This window comes from Ptiloglossa arizonensis, chromosome 6 (assembly GCF_051014685.1).
Source record: "Ptiloglossa arizonensis isolate GNS036 chromosome 6, iyPtiAriz1_principal, whole genome shotgun sequence".
Classification (NCBI taxonomy): domain Eukaryota; kingdom Metazoa; phylum Arthropoda; class Insecta; order Hymenoptera; family Colletidae; genus Ptiloglossa; species Ptiloglossa arizonensis.
Genome location: NC_135053.1, coordinates 19,738,382 through 19,757,886, shown reverse-complemented (window position 1 = coordinate 19,757,886; position 19,505 = coordinate 19,738,382). Strand labels below are relative to the sequence as shown.

Sequence of the window (19,505 nt, the reverse complement as noted above, 5' to 3'; positions counted from 1 at the left end):
GAGTGAACAATAATTAAACTTTTACCAACTTTTGTAATAAATATATTTGCAAATAATTTACACGATCAATAGTTGGCTAAAAATCGCTTCTCTGCTTCGCTAGATTTTACGAATATAAAAAACGCAGGAGTTCCTCCACGCACGACGAATCTGAAATTTATTTGATTTTGATTTTGTAGAATTTGATTATCAAGATATTTTAAGTATTCTATTTTTTACATTTCATTTTTCGATATTACCGTGAATCGCGTAATATCTTCTCCAGAGAATGATGGACGTTCACTTTATGCAGAGAATATTTATCTTTACCCTCAAAATAAACATTTACATTCTGGGGAATATAACGTTTTTCTGAATCCCACTCTGGTGGTTCATTAAAGAGTTGTTCTAAATGTTCTATTAACCTAAATAAGCAGAACTATTAAAATGTATGCACCTTGAATTTAGATACAATTTAAAGCTCTTATCTGTCATGTAAAAACGTACAAACTGTTCTCATGAAAGTTTTGTATGAAATCTGTTTGCTGTGTTTCTGGATACATAATCATTACTGGCCAGATAAGTTTGTTTTCTGCATCTAGATGAACTCTACTCTGTGCTATTTGTGGTACTTGAGGTTCTAAATCTTTTAAATCAGGATTTTTTTTCCCATCAATCAATTCTAAATTAATACCCTTACTTTGGATAATATTTAGTAATTCTTCTTCTTCCTTATCCAATTTCTTTTCTAATCTATCTAATTTCCTTTTGTCTCTTTTTAAGCATTCCTGTAAATATTAAAATTACAATTTTTGTACTTGAGCAACACATTTTCAAGTTTTGTATACAACATATCTTACTCTTGCAGCTACAGCCTGTGATTTTAAACCTAATATTGTTTTATCGGTTGGAGAATGTTCAAGAAATTGATCGCACAGGTCAATACACTGATCAAAGTTTTTCAAGTGAAAGCAACAAGTAGCAGCTCTGTTTAAAGCTTTAGGATAGTTTGGTTTTAATGTTAGAGCATGGTTTGAATCATTTAAACTCGATCTGTAATTTATATTAAAATATTTTAGACTTCCAACAAAGCCACAATGAATAACATAATATATATAGTTCTATGCATATACCGATAATTTTTTAACATTAAATGTGCAGCAGCTCTATTGTTATAAAGCTGTGCCAACAAATCTTTGTCTTTACATTTGGTCTTTATACCTTCTGTGTAACTTAAAATAGCCAATCGATATTTTTTATGCTTATAATTGAAATTTCCATCCTCTTTATAATTATTTGCTAATTCTATAAAAGAAATAAGAATTTGAAGTTATTATTCGATTAAGATTTATATGACTGTTGAAGCACGGACAATAAAAAATGAATTCGAACCCTCAGGTGTATTCTCATTTTCATCATATTTCAGTTGTTGCAACCCTTCCATTAAAGGAGAAAGTTCTTCCCCAGATTCAGGTGGTTTTTTCATGAAAAAAGGATGTTTTTCCATTTCTTCTTCCCATCGATGTTCTGGCCATCCTTCTGTATAGCTCCTTTTTTCCAAATTATTTATATATTCATCTAATTCGGCGTCTAATTTCGAAGCAAGTTCTAAACGTTCCTTATCACTCCAAGTTTTATGCTTTTTTTCACTTGTCTCTTCCATTGTCAAACGATTTTGTAAATTAACGTTTTATACGTGTCCATTAAGAATGTACAGATATAAATAATCTTCGATCCACTCACATTACACGTTTAAATATAAAAGCATACAAATGTTTGTGCACATAATATTAAAAATTACTTCTCTTTATATAACCTCCAAAACGTCATGTGGCATACATACATGCATTGTGTCATTCTTGAACCTCATAGTAAAATTACAATCTTTTACCGGCGGAGTCTGTTTCTTGTTCCGTCCTAACGATGGCGCTATTTGTATAATCATAAGGAATTTAAAAGATTATTACGTTTTTTTAAACACATTGTTAACAATTTTTTGTAATAAACCTGTTTTTCGACTACAGTATTTTAAGACATTTAATAAAAGTGATAACAAAAGTACTATATTAATTTTTTAATAAAAAAGTTCACGATGCATTTACGACAAAAATCGTAATATTACTCAAAATATTGGATAAAAATGAATCTAAACATAAACGACACTCATTAATTACTTTCAGAAACAATGAAAAAACATTATCCGTGGATAAGTTAAAAAAAAGCAACGTCAATACCTTTTTAACCGCTTGACGTTAGAATAATGATTAATATGTTTTTAATTTACTTACCTTCGAAAGACTTCTAAATAATACGGAGATGTTGTATGATTCGTTGCTGAAAATACAATTTTTAATTTCGAATTGATTCACATTGAAAGAAAAAATTAGGTAACGAGATATGGGTAATCCTACAATAAAATCCGTATTGAAAGTTAGGGATGAGAAAAGCCAGAGGAGGATACGTCGATTGGGTAGGGGTGGCTAAGGTTCGGACGTTTACGCAAACATTCGGGTTTTGGCCCCTTTGTGCGTCGGGTAGGCAAGATGGCGCTCGGTGAAAGCTGGTCCACGATTGGTCGATGAGACCGCACCGCGAATCTCCCGAGAGCAGTCGCTTCCACGGCCTCGTAGCGGGCGAGTTGTTGGTCCCTTTGGAAAAAAGGAAAACACGCTCTCTCGTCGCGGCGACGAGTGTAATGGCCACCGTGGGCCTAGGATAGCGGTGGAGGCGGTTCGAATTCTTTGATCGAAACGCTGGCAAATCACGGGACGACTTATTCGCCAGTTACGATCAGTGAATTTGATTTACGCGTGTCGGACTGCCGCTCTGTCGTTCAGAATCGTGGGCTTCTATCACCCCGGTGAGGAAGAGTGCGTGTACATCAACCAGTGCATCAGTGTACTTAAATGTGTGCCAGCCATTGTCGAGCGTGCATCGTAGTGTGCCGGTCAGCGAATCGTTGAATACACTGGATATATCGGTTGTTCGTTTCACCTCTTGGATTCTACCCTCCTGATAAACGAACGTGGCATCGGTGAGTACAGCACAGTTAAACGAAACTCGTATCGCGCTCCTGTGTCGACGATCTGTTCGTACGTCGAAGGGGACTTAACATCCTCGGTGCGTGTGTGTACATTGTGGTCATTCTCTCCCCTCAAGTGAACGATCGTCTATCGATGCTTTCGTCTACGATTAGACGCACCCTTGACGGTTTTCCCACCGTACAAAAACAATCGTCGTCGCGTTGTCATCGACTACCGGCACGCGCTTTCCTTCGTAAAAATTCCTACGACCTACACGGTTCGTGTCAGTTCTGGTATTCGCTACGCGATCTTTCGCACATGTACCCACCGTCCTTTCCCATGGGGGAAAAGTCCATTTATTGTCATATGCAGGTAGTAATGAGAGTATGCGCGTTGCGAAGCACGATCAATTTCGGAAGATCTACCACCACGCTGCAAAAGATGTCGCACCACCCTTTCCCGTGCTAGTTTATTGTTGCTAAATATTCTCAACTACACTTTCTTGCGGATCTCTCCTTTCTTTCCTACTCTGTACACCGGTGGTGCACATTAAGCGTCACACCACGTAAACGGACCAACTGATAAATTACAGTTTCTATGGAAACCGGAGCGCGTTCGTTGAATTACCTCTTCGTCTCGTTATAGGAGTATTACGATCGTTTCCCCATCATCTATGATTTTTCGAAGAGCGTGACAGCCCGTCGAATACGTGTCAGCTTACGGTATTGAAACGAATCGTCGGTTTTCTACCTACGTTTTCGGTAAGCAGCATCATCTGTCCTCCGCGATTACCGTGGATGGGCGTATTCTTTTCGAACAAGTGTACTCGACAGAATCCCATTTACCCGAAAATAAACGCTCGGTCTCCCGTGAACGACCTTTTACCCCCGAGTTTAATAGCGATGTTAAGATATCGCAAAAATAATATATCGCGAATGGGTAACAGGTGCCCCCCCACATTGCTTTTCCAGCCTTTTTGCAAAAGACAAACACGTGTGCTTCGCGTAACTGAAAACTGTATTAAGTACCACTCATTTACGAGCGCGACAACGTTTTTGTCCCGGCGGTGAAATATTTATTGGTAAAACACTACATCGAACGTTGGGATAACGGGAAAATCATTGCGTTAGCTATGATCTGATTCCATTCGCATATTTTGCCATAATGTGCAACACCCGTAACAGGCCTCAAAATAGATCGTTATACACGTGTCGCTGACGAAACACTCGTTGAGTATTTAATTCAGTTTCGCGGCTAATATTGATAAATTTTTACGTTCACTTATTGATCGAATATTGGGATATCAAATACCAAAAATTAGAAAAAAAAATTTTTTTTTTAATTCGTGAAGGAGATCGATATTCTTAATCCTGTTAATTTTTCAATGCACTTTACCTTGCAGAAGCAAGAACGAAACGGAACACACGTTTTGGTTTATACGCCACGTATTAAAAATGTTCTACTTTATGAAACCCAATTGGATTAACTCCTTAATCGCCAGTTATAAGCGGGGTTTATGTGTTTCGTCGGCGAACATGTAATTTCATTAACTAATTTGCGGAGATCGTACCATAAAAGTTTGCGCGAAGCGTGAAAGTTTAAAGATTGGTTTAATATGAAATCGTTGGTATAGATGAATGAAATGTTTAGCGTCGGGGTGAAATTGTTTGAAAATATCCAAGAAAACACGCACGCGCAGAGAGAGGAAGAGAGGAGATTTAATAGTTTTTAAATCGGTATCTTTTTTTTTCTTCTCTAACGGGACTTTTCCGCCAACCTTGAGAGTGAAAGCGGATATGCAACGTAAAAGTGAACTTCACTGTTTCATTACGTGGTACCTAAACTTAGCGCGTGTGGCAATTACTGACTAAAATTTCGTTCGTACACGGTAAATCGAAATTTATTTCATTGAAAATACGTGACAATTCCCAATTTACAAATTACCTTGGATAATTCGTACCGTCTGGCTTATTATAGATAATATTAATTAATTATCGACGTTGAAACAGCAGAACGTAGAAATGATTGAAATACAATGGATAATAAAAAGTGATCCCGGAAAATTAACAATAGTGTCCTATACCACGGAAATAAGAAACTGACGCTAATATTTATCGATTCATAAAAGTATTTTTTTTTCCTTTTTTTGGGGGGGGGGGTCAGTATGAAATCCATAGTATGCTATAGATCGGTGCAAAATCCTTGAGAATTGCAGGAATGTTTGATAAATGCACGAGATCCGAGTACAATTCGACCAATTTTGAACGCGTACGTAGTCAACAATAGGACACATGGACATGCGCGCGCGCGCGCGTGTGTGGCTACCAATGGAAACCACTCGCAGAACACCTACTATGAAGTAATGCAATAACTTAAAGTGGCCGTCGGTAACATTTGAACTCGGTCTTTGCGAATTCATGTTCATTAAGACTTGGTTAAATCGTGCTGAATACGAATGTAAATTTTGTCATGTCCCTTCTTCGGTTCCCCCATTAAATAAAAAAACATATTATTGGGTTGTTCGGAAAGTCGTTTCGTTTTTCAAAATGGAAAATATATAATTTAATAAAATGTTTGTACACTCTAAAAAAATCGTTCCATTTTCACCAAAAAAAAAAAAAAAAAAAACGAAATGACTTTCCGAACAAGCCAGTAATTAGTTCCAGAATTGTTGGCGGTGACGTTCCCCATAGAACGGTCAAGTTAAAATCGCGTTTCCAGCGCTCGCGCGAAGATGTCGGAATTCATTATTTCCTGGTTTCGAGTGGACCGAGACTACGTTAAATATTAGCCAAAAGGCGGCTAATGAAAAGACCAGCGGCTATTGATCGGTTTATACGAAAGCACTTGGTTTCGAGTGACGAAACGAGCTGCAGATGACGACGGTTCGACTGTATTTGACGATCCTCTCGTAAAATTCTTCTGACGTTGATTGCATGTACTCCCTCGTCGGCATGAATCGTTCGGGGCCGGCTCGAGCTCTTTCAAAAGTTCTATCGCGTGCTTTCGGTAGCCTTTGTTAATCTGTCATGATTTATGCAAAGGCACCATTAAAGCGGAAGCTCTTATCGATACTACCCAATACGTTTAACGATGAAAATTATTTAACCGCGTGGTGGGAATTTTTCGTTGATTGTATTTTGAGTCGAATTTTCAAAATTCAATTTAGCGTGCTCGAGTGCAAGCAAAAATTGCGCAAGGAATTGGCTGAAAATGACGAGCGAATTTAGAATAAATTTTAGATCGGTCGGAACACACACGACGTTGGGTTATTAACGTAGAATACAAGTGGAACAATCAACGATGTGTCCAGCGACAAGAATTTAATTATATTTTACCGAAAAAACCGAGTATACAAATCGAGTACGATAATATACGCTAATGCCGACGCGAATATTAACGTTTCTTTTCCGTAGAGGCAAGCCCAACAATAACAGTAATGGACCCGGCGGCCGCCCGTTCGTTATAGTGTCGTAAATGTCACGCGCGACGATAAAAATTTCTAACGAGACACATCGTGCCTTTACTTGCCTACCCGTTGACTCAAACGAGTCATTGGCAGCGTTTCGATCGTTCGCTTGTAGTCCCCGTGGTAAGTAAACACACTCCGCGCATGCAGGGAAAGAGAAAGAATAGGCGTCTTCGCGTGGACGGGTCGGTTAAGCGAAAGGAGAAAAAACGAAACAGAAGGGTAAAGGAGACTCCGTGTAAAAGAAATTCGTTACTTCGGCACGTCGAAGCACCGTGGTGGCTAGCTGGACGGGTGTAATGGGTGGCGGGGGGTTCAGCAGGAGAGCAGCGCACCGTTTAACTCCTTGAAATCCGACAATGTTTAATGAGACGTCAAGAATTTGATGCGAGTTTTCGAAGCAAGTTGCATAGCACGGCGGTCCGTATAAAGACGGCCTTTATATTTGACCGGTCGGAAATTCAGTGAGCATGTGGCAACGCCGGATCCTTCTGTTTCTTTCTCCCTCGAGGCTCGCTCGATTCGTCGGGCGCATCTTTTTCCAGCGGCAGCGGCGGCCATCGGGGCCCATCGTGTTCCCGTAGCAGAAAGTTTCTTCTACCTTTGCCACGCCACCACCTTACACCCCATCCACCGTACTCTTTTATTTTATTATTCGACCCGACCTCGACGAGTTAGGCTGTTGGCTTGCCGTATACCTCGGACTCCTCCGTCTCTCTCGCTGTGTCTCCCCCTCCCCCTCCCATCGCTGCTCATCCTCCTTTCTCTTTCTCTACGAAGTATCGTCTCACGGCTAACGGAGAAACTGGAATCCCTCGTTGCATGGATACGAGTCGTCTCTTTCTCGTTTGAGGGGAGAGGAAAAGGGGGGAGGAGAGGGAGCCTCTCTAACGTGTACAATTAGTTCGTCCCGACTTCGGGGCAGGCCGACAAGCATTTCCCCGCCATTTTCTATTTATCTTGGACGCGTTATCGATGCTCTGAGCGGGGCGCGCATATTAAAACTTCACGAGGCTCGCCAGGAATCCAGGAAGAGGCGCAGAAGCACAGGGGGAATCGTATATACAGGACGGTGGAAACTTTTCATAATGTAGGATGCTGGATCCGTTTAGAAATTTTTCAATCGTGCCCCCGGTATCGTGAACTTTGCATTCCTCGCGTCCTCCGCGGTTATTCCACGTACTCGAATCATGCGGCGGAATAATACTGACTCGCTTCAACTAACCCTTTACCGCGGTGTCGCATTTTTATCGAAATATTCGCCGTTGTATCCTCGCTGTATTCCCTTCCGATCCTATAATACGAATTTTTTTTTTTGTTCCTTTTTCTTTCTTTCTATTTTTTTTATCGTTTAAGCGGCTATCCCCACGTACGCGTGAGTCACGCATCCGTGCGTTATCGGCTGCGCGATAACCCGCAAGCCAGTGTATTTACTTTACCGTATAAATACGATTATTATTTGTCCAGATAGTCTTTTTTTACACATTTCGTTTCTTAAAATAGATCGTACGGTTTTTTTTAAACACGTACCGGAAGCAGTTCTCGTCTTTCTTATTTCACTATTACAAAAGTACATTGAAAAATGTCTACTCTTATTTGTTATACTCTTTCTGTTTTATTCTTTGCTAGTTTATTCGTTAAGCATTCGCGGAAAAACGTTCGTTTCGACGAAAAATATGACAAAAACCGCGCAAGATTCAAGAACATCACATTTGGCGCAAAATTACGATTAACTTCCCCTCCGATCCCTCGCCCTTCATTTTACTCGACGACTTTGTTGCCCGAGTTAACTCGGGTGGGGTCGTTAAGTGGTTAATTGACGCACCTGTATAAATTTCAGAACTTTGAAACATGAAATATGGAGGCCGTTTAATTAAAACGTTTAACTTGGTAATATAAATGCTCGGTTCCATTACATCCGTCGTCGTGTAAAATTTAAGATTCCCGGTTAGAATCATCGAATCACCGGAACTCCTTTAAAAGTTAGACCATTAAGTTTAACCGGTTTAACCGTGTACGCGTGCTGAATTTTTATACCGCGAAACCTTACTTCTCGTTTGCGTTGTTCAATATTAAACGGTCGTAATATAACAGTTCCTAGTTAATTCTCATTAAACACCGTGCAGTAGTTTTCCCGCATTGTGTACGGATCGCAATTTGTAATAAGCGCAGCCTGTAAGTTACGGCGCGATAATTGAAACCGTATTTCGAGACAATTACGAATAACAGAAGTTGCAAATATTTTTATCGGCCATTCAGAAATCAATCACGTCCGCGCGTAGAGGGAGAAAGAGAGAGAGTCATTTTACCAATACAACGCGACGTGACTCGCGGAGCTGGCCCGGTGCCATGTTTTCGCTCGAAATTCGCGCGATCAATTAAATGTTAATTAATACTTCGAAATGAACCGTTCCGATCTTTCTTGATTATTATTCCCCGATAATCGTTAACGTCCGATGAACGAGAGTCTAATCGCCGGTATATTTTATCCGTTTTCGCCGGAACGTTGTGCGTCCGTTCGTCGTTCGTCCGTCCGTTCGTCCGTTCGTCGTAGTCTCGTGTTTTGGTTTTACTCGTGCCCTTTCGGTATCCGCCGTCGCGCGGTTAGCAACGCAACACTGTTGAGCCGGGAGAAAGATGAGTTAGTTCGTGGGGGGAAATGCTCGTGCGACGTAAAAGCCACGGCACGGCCGAAGAGTGCAGAGGTCCGGCGGTATCGTTTCTCGATTCTCACGAGGCCGTGTATCGGTGCCATTCGAATGCTTCTGGTAGTAATTAGAAAACACGTAAACGAGTTTTCGGTACGTTAATCCCGAAGAACGTAATTCCAGCGCGGTGCATCCTGGCCTCGGCCTCCCTACTGGTGGATGACCCCGTGGACTTTCAGCCGCACACAGACGCGCCTGTTCACCTATGTGTATACCCGTGTACATGCTTTATCGAACAGAAGACCGGTCGTTAGAAGTTTGAAACGTTGGAGGGGAAACACGTGCGTTGTTTCACGGTTTCTTTTTTCCCCTCCCCCGGTTTTCCTTCTCTCCTTCGTTTCCCTTTTTTTTTTCCAGTAATGCTCGCGCGGCTGGCTTCGCGTTCGAAACAACACCGAGGTTTCGGCTCCGGGGAAGCAAAAACAATTACGCGCGTGCATACCGTTAATAAACGTACAGAGTTTATACCGGAGCTCCTCGCGATGAGTTCACCGCGTAGAAACAACCAGGAGAGTATGCATACACGAATTTCTATGGAGAATGTTCGAGATATGTGTTAAACCAGGCGCATATAGGAGTCTCTTAAATATTCAAGTATGACCTTCGTTGGAATAGATGATTCCGTGGAGTGTGCGGGTTGAGGCAACGTGGAATTAGGTATGATGTTTCCATATTAATTTCGCGATATATTCCAGGAACGTTTCGAGTCTGCGGTGTTCCCAGATGATACATAATTACGTACAAATCCGTCTTACCGCTTATAAGTCCTTCTCAAAGTTTATCCGTGCAATATTCCCAACCGTTCTTGTCGATAATACGATGTAACAGAAACATAATATCGTATAGATGGCGTTGAAATACCTGGGAGGAATTCGTTCCCGCCGTCGCGAATTAGACACTTTTACGCACGAGAATCGAGAATCGACGTTCTTTGCTTTTAAACTCGATCGCGCGATCGGTTCCAGTTTCGTCCTCGAAACAATAACGTATTTACATCTTTTCGTTATGCTACCGACCGGCGATTGTTCCTATTCAATTCCTGGAGCGTATGGAACTATGGTAAACACATCGTGTATCAATCGCGCGTTTTATACAGCGAGTGAAATCGCCGTAGGGCCGGGTGTTCGTCTAATTACTTTTGTTCCCAGTCATTCCAGGGGAAATGTGTGTCTCTGGCGACACATCGTGCTAAGACTCCCCTAAAATCGCGATAAAAAAAAACTCGCCGGGCTAATACACTTCGCCATTTTTCATTATGAAAACTGTGGTTGTTCCACAAAAATTTTCTAGCTCGATTTTCTAGTGATAATTTTGATCAAAATAACAAACCCAACCAGGACAAGATAATTAAAAAAAAAGATATTTAAAAATCTATTCAAATTATTCTCTACGCTTTGAAAGTTAATTACAGTATAAAACGGTAGAGATATTTACACTAGTGATCAAATATAAATCTTCGTCGAGACGTTAATTTCGTACAGAGATAATACCGAAATTGGATCCGAGTATACCGCGAAATAAAATCGGAATAAATTTTTCGTTTCTCATTGGCGCAACATGGTGGTGGTCAGTAGGGGCTTTGAACTGTATTTTCTCCCACGGACGAAATTTTCTCGTAACATCAACAGTATTTTCCGTCCGGGTCATCAAAGAGTGATAATTTTCTCGGTAGAATAAACGAGACGACGCACAAGTTTGCCGTGTCGTAACGGAAACTCGATTTTCTCGCGCATTTCGGATCGCTCGGATACCAGTGTGCACCGCGACGAGGGAAATCGAAAAGACACGCGCGGAATTCGAAAGAAGTGACGCGCGGTTGGCAGCGGCTCGTCGCTGACGTGTCGCGGGACGCGCGGTCGATATGCGCAAACGATCGGTCGGGCCGTGGCGGTGGGGCGTTTTCGCGTGCTGAAAAATCCATCGGATCTAGCGGTGCTCGACTCGCGGCCGGTTGTATTATGGAAATCAGTAGAATCGGAGTGCCGAGTATGCAAGACACGTGAATTAAACACGTAATACACCGACTCCGCAGTGCACCTGTCGCGCATGCAAATCACTTAAGCCGCTGAGCCTGCTCCTGGCCGGTTTCCGAGCTTTTTCGGCCGCGATGCATATCGGCCGGCGCGCGGTGTGCTCACAGCGGTGTGCACGCTGGGTGCGCGGGCGCGCCACGCATCGGGGTTTCCCCTTTATGTGTTCCCCACGCAACTCGGGTTCGTGCGCGGGCGCGCTCGCTCGTGTGTCGATCGGGATAATTCATCGTGGAATTCCTCGATGGTCGACCGCGTAATCGACCGGCGAAACACCGCGGCACGAATGGTTTCTCTTTCTTCGCCACGTGTGTACTTCTTTCTCAATTTTTTTTTCTCTTCTCTTTTTTTTTTTGTTTTTGTCCGATTACGCTCTGCGTGACAATTGTGGAAGAGAAGTATGGTCGATTTGTCGTATCGCGCAACGTAAAAGCCGCGACAGTCCCGGGCGCATCGTTTTTACAGGCGAGAACCAGCCTGCGCACAAAAAGTGTCCCACTTTCGTGTTTCACCGCGTAGTTGTCTTTGGAATTGTTGGTCGTTCAATGAAACGTTTCCGACTGAAATTACTTCGGTTTCGAAGATAACGACGTCCCGTGCTCGCGAGATTCGAGTATCGTTGTTGTTCTCGTCGTTTTTTCATGGAGCTGTACGTTTTCGTCGTACAGAGTTACTGTTCGCGCGCGAGGGGTTATCCGAGGTTAAATTTCAACGAATGTGTTCGATACTCGAACGTGTGTATGGTAGGGAACTGTTAGAAATTTATGTAACTCGAGACTCATTCAGTTGCTTAACAGTTGTGAAAGATTGTTTCAGTTGTGGAAAACGAAGTGAGGACGAGTACATTAGTCCTCGGTTGTATGAAATCGAGTGATTATATTTTTAATTACGTTATGTTACTGTAAGGGTATTATCGTTGTAATGATGAGATTTTTCCAATTAAAATGTGGCCAAACACGACCCAGTTTAGACCGTTTGTAATAAAACGTTACCTGCACGAATAATTTCCAAAAAACTTTTTTTCGCGTGTAATAAAAAATTGTCCGAACAAGGTTGTGTTTGGATTCATTTTCAGAGCACCTCGACGGTACGCCCGCGAAGATACAACAACGAGCGCAAAAATTTTAATTTTCGACGGGGGAATGAAATTCGTGAAGTTTTTTCGATGAAAATCAATCTCGATGTTTCGAATTGTTTCTGTGGTTTATAAAACATTCTTTCGCGATACGCTGCTCGGAGGAATTACTGGAAACCCTGTGTAAAAATGCAACTTTTATTGCCTCTTCTCGCAAAAATTTTTATATACATATAATGCGGATCGTGGGTGTGAAAGAACCGTGAGATCTTCCCATTCGATAAAGCACGTGTCGGGCGACGTGTGTTTACTTTCTTCTGTCATCTTCTGTTTGTCGTCGTCACGTATGCGCATATTATACAGGATGTATTTTCTCATCGTAGGGAAATAATTTCAACTGTTTGAGGCACAGTTACCGAACGTGTGAAATGATATAAAATAACTAAAACTAAAAACTAGATAAATTAGATATTTAATCATGAGATGGAATAATATCATTCTTACCGTGCAACTTGTATGGAATTATTTTAATTTTTCAGGATGGGTTGATAAATATCCCACTGTGCATATTAGGGTATTAAAAGGTGTGACATTTCTTAACCTACTATGCCCTCAAAAGAGTCAACACGATTCGATATAAGTGGTCGGGTCTCCGTTTCCGAACGCGAACGAATAATAGAGTACAGCCATGCAGCCCGCGACAGGATGAATAAGTTTTCGAACAAGGAATTTGTATGCATCGCTAATTAAGATCCTCCCGGTGTTATTGGAACATGATAATGCCCGGTCGGTTTAACAATGCGGGAGTGACGAATTCGACGCGCCTTGAATACTCGAATTTCACGCGACCGATGTAAAACTTTAAAAAGCCGGCATTTCCGTGAACGAGGTTAACCACCGTGTCCCATCGCATTGTGCGCTCTAAGTCCTGCTAATCCTGTCTTTTATGCGCACGGGGTGGGGGTTCTGTGGGCCGGTCGCCTTCGCGCACGCGCGTACGCACGGCGCACAATGATGCGCGTTCGTTACACGTAACTTAACATCGTTCGGCGCCCGGCTGACCCGATGCGCGAGACAATTTTCGAAGAAATTTGTCGTACGATAATTCGGCGTGGCTTTTCAAGTGTAAATTCACAGGCCGCCTGTTTCTACTTGGGACTCGTCGGGTCGAGTATGCAAATAGGGTTGGTCAAGATACCCGTTGGTAGAAGGAGAATACTCGTTATACCGATACCATTGTTTGTATTTCATAGTGGCAACCGTGAATCATCGGTCGCTTAATTCCTACACCACTGGAAGCTCCTACCGGTTGAGGTGGAAGGGAGCGGGTGGACGCATTTTAAACGGCTTTTGCGTTGCGTTGGATTTCACCGCGTGATCGTATTTGCCGGAAATAAAAGTTTTCAGGAGAATTGGGGGAGTGTAATTTACAATTCGATATTAAAGCGGGGCGGAGCAGAGAGCGAAGTCACCGAAATTACGAAAAATTCAACGGGGTCGATAATTCGGTTTAACGAAATTCTATAATGCAACTGTTTGGGAATGTATTTCGTGCGATGAGATTGAAAATTATTTTCCGATAAAAAGCGCCGGTGAGACGTCCGATGGAGATTCGTAATAGACAACTGAAATACATATTTTATTCAAACGAGTTTAAACCGCTGAACGCTTTCACGACGCGTCTACACAATTGACGATTATCGATCGTTTATTTATATCGATAATACGCGGCTCGATATTGTTTAATCGGCTCGTCTATCGGAAGGAATAATGTATTCGATACTTGGAGATATTTAATGCCAGTGGCTTTGTTTCTAATAACTTTCATACGTATACTGCCTTACACTAAACAGTTTAACTCCTCAAGGTCGTTTCAAGGTCTCTCGGAGTTTCACAAACGGGTTACGGTGTCTCTGTTTCAATTGCGTAAAAATACCAGAAGTGATATATTAAGTAAACTGTGTACAGTGACCTTCGCGCGATTCAAAGCCGCCAAGCAAATAACCGTGTCTAAAAGTTTGAACAGGAAACTCCGAATATGTTCTGCGAATAAAGCGTAGACCAATCGATTTTCGATTTTCGTCCGTATAACGGTTTGCTGCATGCATTTTTTTTTTTTAATGCAAACAAAACTCGTTGGATGAAAAATGATACGAAAATTGTGGTGAAAAAAAATTATTTCTGGTATCCGTACGTATTTTTAACAGTTATGGGTTGTAACGTAACACCGCGTGTACACTGTTTTCATAACGAAGGTCGAAGAACCAAAGAAACGAAAGTTCTGTAATTGCGTGTATTTTTTCAGTTATTTGATTTCAAGGTCGTCTTCCATGGGCCAATTAATTTCTATTTATTTTTCAACGGTATCGAAACCAAAATAGCGAATGGCCTCGTCGAAACAATATCAATCGCGTTGTACAACGAACATAACAAATACACAATCTCATCTTTTTTTTCTTTATTGTTTATTATTTTCCACTTTTTACTTCTATTATACTCGACGCTGTAATACAAATAGAATAGAAACAATGCAATACAAATTTTTAAAAATAATCTTCTCGAATTATTTTCTATAACCGTTTTGTTATTTTAAAATCATTCTCGATCATTCGCAGTTTCGTGTAAAAAAAGGATCGTCGGGAAATTTTCGCGTAATTCGTAAGTCTTATCCGAAAATTTTATCTCGGTGGTATAAAATCACTTAAATACAAATTTCAAAAAGTAATGTTCTTAAATTACAAAATTCGATAGAATGAGATCGATAAAATACGAATTTCGTAAAATAATCTTCTCGGGTTACAAAAATCGATAAAATTCGAATTTTGAGAAATAATCTTCTCGAATTATTTTCCACAACTGTTTTGTTACTTAAAAATAATTCTCGATACAGTTCCGTGCAGAAAAACGATCGTCGGGAAATTTTCGCGCAATTCGTAAGTCTTATTCGAAAATCTTACCTGGGTGGTATCGAGCAGCGCGGGCACCGAACGCGAAATTACGAATCTCGGGTAATACGTATTTCACGAGCGTTACGGTTACCACCGCGCAGGTACCGGCGATTTCGCTGAACATCCCACTCGCGGGAGATGCACGCATCGTTGGAAACCGCATTAAGGGGAGTCCCCCGCTACGTAACCCCTTTTACGCGAGTTACCTTTCCGCGCGCGGCGCGTATTTATTATGGGCGAAATTGTACAGTACGCGCTACTTCTCACGTGGAATTTACAGCGACTCGTCGCGGCCGACCGCGGTCTTCGAATAATTACAGCGACTGGCTGGCGCGCCCGGCACGCAGAAATTCCCAAAATATGAAACGATCGGTGTGCTCGCGTACGCGCGTATGTGTGCACTCTTTCGAAAAACCCGTGCAAAAATACCTAACCCCTATGGCATTCCACGATTCTATCAATCGATAACCATAACCTCCCGTACGGAGGGAATTACGCGTTACCGTTAATTAAAACGGTTCTTTACGAAAAAGGAGAACCGTGTTGCTGACTGGAAAGCGTAACATTCGTTTCAACGTTTCTTTTACCGTACCGCCCCCCCCCCCGTCCGTCCACACTTTTTTTTTCTTTTTTGTCGGTTCTTTAATTCAAATTAGTATCTCGCGGGTGAACCGCGAGACTCGCCGCTCGTCGAGCAATTAATTAATGAATTTCTTAGCCGCGCCAGAACTAATGTTATCCCATTTCTCTAATGGGGCACTTTTTTTCGTTACGCTCTATGGGATTCGTGTCGGATTCGCGTAATTTGAAATTTACCGCGAGTCTTTAAACTTAACTCAAGCACTCGGTATCATCGTGTCCCGTGGTGGTGGGGGGGAGAAAAAAATGAAACTTTTCCATTTATTCGTTACGCCATTCGGTCGGGAGGAAAATACGGTGATATTGTGAACACCCTGTGTACACAAAAGAGGCAAACACTTCGGCGAACAATCGTCTGTTTTCTTTGTGTAGCTCAACAAGGTTAATAAGACCCCGGAGATAGTGACCGTTTGAGGATGAGTAACAACGATGAGACCGGATGATTGGGCTATCCAGGTTGGTGGTGTGGATGACGAATATCATCGGATTCTGATTAAAAGAAGTAGAATGACGAAAGATAGATTACGAAAGAGAAGCAAAATCGAGCTATCTTTTAACTCGTTGAACTGTATCTCGGTTAGTTGTTGAATACACTGGACAAAACTCGTACATTTGGTACACAGGAGCGCATAATTGGATATACCGTCTCGTTTTGATGCATCTTTTATACCGGAACATTTCGTAGTAACGACCGTAGATTTTTTTCGTTACGCGAACTTTGGAAACGTTGTAACAAATAAACGAACCTGAAAAGTTCGCGTGTTAAAAGTATTTCGAGATTCAAAGCTCGAGCAACGAACATTATGTATTTATATATATATATATATACATACATATAATATAAAAAAAAAAGAATTAAAATCTATGAAATTAAGTTTATTTATTACAAAATAAAATGCAACGAAATCGGTAAAATTTTTCCACGCGAGAAACGATTAAACTCTCCCCTCTTCCGTTTTCCTCTTACGCCATTCCATCACGGAGAAACGTACCGTGCGCCAATAATGCGAACAACTTGTAGAGAAAAGAAAAAGTACGGACCACCTCTTCGCGAACAATCGTATGTTCGCTTGTGTACCGCTGTTAGTCGTGCGGAAAGACCTCTCCGCGCATTCCGGATCCAAAATAGTCCGCTCCAGGTACACGGGTAGGAACGTCTCGGTTTGATATATCATTTCGACGCGTTCGCGACGCTCGACGGTTCCGAGAAAGTGGCGCGTTCACGGGAGCGACGAAAAATCCACAATGCGCGACCGCGGGCCGCACGTGTACCTCAAACGGTCGCTTCTGGCTCCACCTGCCGACCATTTGTCACATCCCAAATTGCATTACGCGGCACGTCGAATTTCTGTATAAAACGGCCCTAAGTTTGCCATTGACCGCCGTCGCGCCATCGTTCAACGTGTCGACGTTCCGCTTTACGGTTTACATCTCTCTATTTTCTGTGTAATCTCGAGCGTACGTCTCTCTCTGGCGCGTGGTCGCGGTCCTCGGTGTTTCTCGCTCGTTCCCCTGTTCCGTTCGTGCGCCTCTCCCGGCCATATGGTTCGCGAGCGCTCTCTGTGCGTTCATTCATAATACACGCGACCCTAAAAGTTCCAGCGCGTCGGACCGAGCGGTTTCAAAAGCGGGGACCGCGTTGGCGCGTCTGAAAATTTTAAAAACGACCTTCAACCGCCCGCTGGCACCGCGGGGCGACTTCGACGCGCGCTCCGCGGGGACTAATTTGCGGACAGCGCGGTAAAAGCGAAGAGCTGTTTCAACGAGCGTGCACGCCGTTGAAAAATGCAACGGTTAACCTCCGTGGCTATTCCACGTGTATTGTAACGCGCTTGGACATCGAGATTACATTTTAATAGAGAATAATTAATCTTTTTTCAGACGGTACTTAAATACCGCGTAGTTACGATTTTTGATTATTAACCAACCGGGGAAGAAATATAAAAATTCAAACTTTAAATTCTGAATTTATATTTTTTAGCTTTATTTCGCGTTTAGTATACGGTGGCTCATCCCATATTCGTCACCAGAGGGAAACCCACCGATGACCGTTTCTCACGAGTTCTCGTACCAGCTTCGATCGGTATATATACGATCTTTCCCGACGTATGAGACAGTATCCTACCAGGTTGTTCTATCAATGAGTTCACTAACGCGTTTTTAAAGTTTCTTCTCTTATCAATTTCATACGTAGCATCAAAATGGTGTCGCACGTGTACTTTCAAAGTCCTTTAAGAAAATGAAACAAAAAAAGAATCGATGTTTCTGAAATTCCAGACCGTTTAAATCATACTTCACATAAAACCTCTAACAAGTGTTCCTTTACGTTTAGACAAACTTACACGCTAAAAATAAGTCGATGAATACTGCAACCGTTAAACTTCCACGTGCACGTGTCGTACCTAATTTAATTCGATCGTATCTATCGGGAACCCGGAAAGAATAATTCGGTACGCTCGAAGAAAACAACACGCGTCTCTTATCCAGGAAAAGAAATTCAGTATCGAGAAGGTCGATGAGAAAACGAAACGGTACGGCGCGCTTGATGATATTTCCCGGAGCTTCTTCTTCGCGTACACGCTCGGTTGTCGTCGTCGGTCGCGCAGCGCCTCGCGTTGTTCGTTTGTATCGTAACGCCTGTTACACGGGGTTTCTGCTCTCCATTGTGTTCGCGCGGTGGATAAATAGTAACGTTCTCACGATTCTATTGTATGCGCGCGAATAAGTGTATTAAAATTCGCAACGAATTTACGTTAGACAACAAGAAACGAGTTCCATTTTCGCTCGTTACAAAAGGCTACTCGGGGATTTATCGTCTGGAGGTGTTTCTAGCGGAACTTGGTTGGGCTAGCGGGGGGGGGGGGGGGGGGGGAGCGGCTCGAGAAAAAGAACAGGGATACATAAAACATCAGCTTTTCCATGACCAGGGACACAGAACGCACTGAGATCCGACTATGTAAATGTTATCTGGTGTCCTCGAGCGAGCGTAAGCAGCCAGGAAGCGCCGGACACGCCGACAGTAAGTCATAAATTCGTGGAAACTTGCTCGAAATCTGTGTCACGAGTTAAGGACTAATCCACGGGTGCGCCTTGAAAGCGAACCGGCGCGGCTAACACGGCGAAATGGTGAGCTGGAAAGCGTTTTAGGGAAAAGGGAAGCGAAGAGGAGAGATACGACGCGCCGCGTATTAGGGAGTAAGCCAGGCCTGGCCAGATTATGTCGTCACGCGAGGAGGGCTCTTCCTGTCGTCGTCGCAGTAGTAGTCCGTTAACTGACAAAAGAAGACCCCGTACCGAAATTGGAAATTTTTCGGGCAACGCGCACGCGCGCCCGCGCGTTTCCTCGCTTACCTGGCAGAAATTGTAAAAGGAGAGACGGTCGGTCCGCGGGCGGTAAGGATCGCAGGTAAACGTGCCGGAACGTTGGCAAAAGGAAGCACGTTCTATTGTGACCAGACCAGGTCCGTCCATCTGCGGCATCTGGTAGTTAGAATGACCAGAAGTGGTTGTTGGCGTGCTTCTCTGCCGGTGGGTCGAGGGTTCGATGGGAACCGATAGAAAAATGCTCGTGATGCACAGAAGACCTAAATGGTTCGTGCACTATATTACTCGAAGCAGTGTTGTTATTAATCGT

The 19,505-nt window shown here is 42.6% G+C and overlaps 1 protein-coding gene across 1 annotated transcript; it reads right to left on the bottom strand.

Moving 5' to 3' along the window:
* Positions 1 to 26: 26 nt before the first annotated feature.
* Dpit47 (DNA polymerase interacting tpr containing protein of 47kD) lies at positions 27 to 1,840 on the bottom strand. The gene is made up of 6 exons (XM_076314102.1): positions 1,372 to 1,840; positions 1,113 to 1,284; positions 840 to 1,032; positions 487 to 767; positions 240 to 404; positions 27 to 150 (listed from the first exon to the last, which is right to left on the bottom strand). The coding sequence occupies exons 1-6, from the start codon at positions 1,640 to 1,642 to the stop codon at positions 66 to 68; spliced, it is 1,167 nt and encodes a 388-aa protein (XP_076170217.1). The 5' UTR covers positions 1,643 to 1,840; the 3' UTR covers positions 27 to 65.
* Positions 1,841 to 19,505: the final 17,665 nt, after the last annotated feature.

Coding starts and splice junctions, on each gene's coding strand:
- Dpit47 (XM_076314102.1), bottom strand. CDS start 1,642: ATGGAAGAGACAAGTGAAAAAAAGCATAAAACTTGGAGTGATAAGGAA. Junction 405..486: donor AACTTTCATGAGAACAGTTT/GTACGTTTTTAC, acceptor CTGCTTATTTAG/GTTAATAGAACATTTAGAAC. Junction 151..239: donor AAGATATTACGCGATTCACG/GTAATATCGAAA, acceptor AATAAATTTCAG/ATTCGTCGTGCGTGGAGGAA.